This window comes from Lygodium microphyllum, chromosome 5 (assembly GCF_053477565.2).
Source record: "Lygodium microphyllum isolate KBCC chromosome 5, Lygodium_microphyllum_v1.1.10, whole genome shotgun sequence".
NCBI classification, from domain to species: domain Eukaryota; kingdom Viridiplantae; phylum Streptophyta; class Polypodiopsida; order Schizaeales; family Lygodiaceae; genus Lygodium; species Lygodium microphyllum.
The window spans coordinates 63,740,962-63,744,449 of NC_141139.1; the positions used below are offsets into that span (position 1 = coordinate 63,740,962).

At 41.3% G+C, this 3,488-nt stretch overlaps 1 protein-coding gene across 1 annotated transcript; it reads left to right on the forward strand.

Moving 5' to 3' along the window:
* The first annotated feature begins 2,001 nt into the window (after positions 1-2,001).
* Positions 2,002-2,891, forward strand: LOC148035905 (pathogenesis-related protein 5-like). Its single transcript, XM_087679026.1, has one exon. The coding sequence runs from the start codon at positions 2,184-2,186 to the stop codon at positions 2,778-2,780; it is 597 nt and encodes a 198-aa protein (XP_087535152.1). The 5' UTR covers positions 2,002-2,183; the 3' UTR covers positions 2,781-2,891.
* Positions 2,892-3,488: the final 597 nt, after the last annotated feature.

Sequence of the window (3,488 nt, forward strand, 5' to 3'; positions counted from 1 at the left end):
ATGTTGCTTATAGAGCAATCTTGAATTTGAAAGGAAAGGCAATCTAACCATAAGAGTTTGACATTGGTATCTACTTCAAAGACTCAATAACCATCAAAATCTCCAAATCCAATGAAGGATTTGAGCCTATAGTCATTCTCAATTACTGGTACTACATTTACAATTCTTCTAATGCTAATGTACATATGACACAATGTTGTATTTTCTTACTATTACTTCCCTCTCAGCTAAAAGAGAATCCATTCAAATGGAGAATGTGGACATGACCAATCGTCGATGAAAGAGAACTCTAAAGATAACGTATTTAAATCCATTGCTAGGTAGCACCATGAAATCCAAAATTTCTATTGTGTTAAAACCAACTTACAAAAAAGATCAATTGTAGAGATGGGATACAAACCAACCAAAGAAATTGGTTAGCAATGATCTCTTGTTTTATGTAACATGCAGATGCCCTGATGAGTGTACTAGGATATGATGCCTCTTAACTAATATAGGAGCCTTACTAGAAGACTAAAGCCATGCAATAATTGCATTAGCAGTGAGATAGCAAGAATATAAACACACTTTGGCTTCTCCATGCAAGATTAAATAAAGCCTATCCAAATCTTGACTCCAAACTTATTATGCCCATTTCTTCATATTGCACCTATCTCTTTTCTCAAGCTATTATGAACGAGATCTATGGCTTAGAGTAGAAGGCCAAAACTAGAATCCCATTCTTGAGGGAGTGGGATGCCATCATAACAGCATTGAACAACTAAAGTATTGCATAAGAACAATGTTGAGCCACAAAGATACCCAAGTGCAATCCCACCACTGTGGCTCCCATATTATCCCTTAGGGTAAAGCCCTTGAATGAAAATTTCGAATATTATCCTCTACATCATAAAGTTCTAGATGAAGAGAAAATGCATGCTCCTAGTATGTTAGGAATGGGAGACACAATATGTGATGCCACCTGGTATATCACATGCGTAGGTAATAGGCAACATGACATAGATGATTGTGCTACGCTTCATTATATGGCACACATTTGTGAATGGATAGTTAAACATATTTCCTTGTAAATGTAAGTCTAGAATGATGTTTTAATCTAATAATTTATTAAATTTTAGGCGCTACATACCCGTGGTATTCCATTGAAGAAGGGCATTGAATTGATGTGAAAATGAAATCTTTCTTTAATAAAGGACTAGAAAGTTCTATTTATCTAAATAAGCACAATATTATAAATTTCAGCAGCCTGACTTTCTTTGGAAGAACAATCGAAGAGGTTGCCCCTCAACAAAAGGCATAGTTACTTTCACAATGAAGGGCTGACGGCCTTGCAGACAGGTTCCTCCCATGTGGTAAAAAGCCTGAGGTGAAAAGGAAATTCCTTCTTCAATAAAGGAGTATGAAAGTTCTACTCATCTAAAGATAGGCAATCTTGTCAAATTTAGCCTAACTTTATGGAAGGACATTGAACCAAAAGGTTGCCCTTTAGAAAAAGACATAGGAGAAAGTTGTGAGGCCTTTCAGCCGACAATCCTTTCAAAGCCTTTATGTGTGGGGTCACATGTGAAACCTATCGGTCGGACCTTTTAGATATCCAATAAGTCAAGTTTGTGTGGTGCGACATGTGTATTTTCCCTTGCACTTATTGAATTTATAGTCACCTTTCGTTTGAAATGCAAGTAGAGCTATACTTCTTGCAGCACTCTCAGCCCTCGAATTTAATGAAAGGATTGAGGGCTGAAGGGCGTGACAACTTCTTGCCGTGTCGTATTAACTATAAGCGCTGAAAATGCATCACGTATTGGTGATCGCTTTCGAGGAGGACTCTGATGCCGACCTGGATATTCAACGCGTTTTACGTTTCACGTTTGAATAGGTCAGTTCGTTGAGGTTGGTAATAACCAGACGTTGGACAAGACACGATGTCGAGACTCGACAGGCGAGTTTGTCCGTGCTTGCCGTTTTCTGGACTGCACACTCCCGATAACTAGCTCATCGACGGGCCAACGACGTCGTTTGCTGACTTTTGACGACGTCCCAAAATTAGATGAATCAAGATTCAAGACGTCTAGGCGCAACAGACCATATATTTCACAGCAGACCGTATATTTCACTCAGAAGCGGCATCAGAAAACACCAGCAAGTTTAGATCAGCCCGCACATGCAACTAATTATACGACAATATGGCTAGTGCAAGCTGCTGCGGGTCGTCCCTAGTAGGATCAGTGGCCATCGTGACATTAATGATACTGATGAGTATGAGAGGTGAGCTAAATATCGTATCGGCCACTTCCTTCAATGTGGTAAGCCATTGCGGGGGCACCCTGGGCGTGCAAGTGCGCGAGAACGCCGGCGGTCCGTCCATCCGAACCACAGGCTTCTCCCTGGCGCCCGGCGAGTCCAGGGCTCTGACCCCCCCCAGTGGCTGGTCGGGCAACTTCGGGACGGGCACGCCGAGCCTCCTGGCCGAGTTCACCATCAACAAGCCGGCGGGCACGGACTTCTACGACTTGAGCGCCGTGGACGGCTTTCAGCTGGGCGTGGGCATGAGCATCACATGCAACGGCGCGAGGGTTTCCTGCAGCGCGGCGGCTTCCATTTGTCCCTCGGGAAACGTAAACGGCAACGCATGCGTGAACCCCAACCGCGACGATCCCAACACGAGCTACGCCCAAAAGGTGCGCGCCTCCTGCCCCGACGCCTACAGCTGGTCCGGGGACAACGGCAAGACCCACGGCACGTCCACGGGGGGCACCTGTGTTATCACCTTCTGCCCCTGAATACCTGCCTATCTCTATTAACATATGGCCTCCCGCGCTAGCCCTTAGTTACTGTTGTAAGCTGCTGTGTACCAGCTGTGCCTTCTAATAAAACGTCCGTCATCCGATTAAGCGTGCATGTGACTTGACTTGCGATGAAATTTCCATGGTTGAAATGGAGTACTTTAAAAAATACCCCATAATATTTCAGGAGGGGATGGTCTAACTGAATCGCCTGCAGCTCTCGTCGTCGTTCCAATGGTCGATTCATGCACACAAGATATTCTAACCACCTTCTATATAGGAAAAAAAAGAGCGCTTGCTAGTTACATTTTCATATAATTAGAAATAGTTTAGTATAGTAAATTTCAAAATTTACTAGATTGCCAATTTAAAAATATAGTTTTCAATATAGAGAGATTTTTCTAGTTAACTTACTAAATGGAATGCTTTTTTTTGTTAATTTATTATATAGGAAGTTTATTATCATAGCTATCTATATAATAACTTTGTCAAAAAAGTTACTATATAGTAACTTCATAAGTAGACATTATCTATATAGTAACTTCATCGAAAAAGTTACCATCATATAAGAAATTATAACATATAACATCGACCTAGTAACTTTATTATACAACTTAGCATATAGTGACATAATAAAATCTCATAGAGTGACATTTCTATATCTCTAAGATAAATAATAATAGGGAAAAAACTTGATTCAAAAAG

Bases quoted from the DNA above. Each gene is read 5' to 3' on its own strand.
- LOC148035905 (XM_087679026.1), top strand. From the start codon at position 2,184: ATGGCTAGTGCAAGCTGCTGCGGGTCGTCCCTAGTAGGATCAGTGGCC.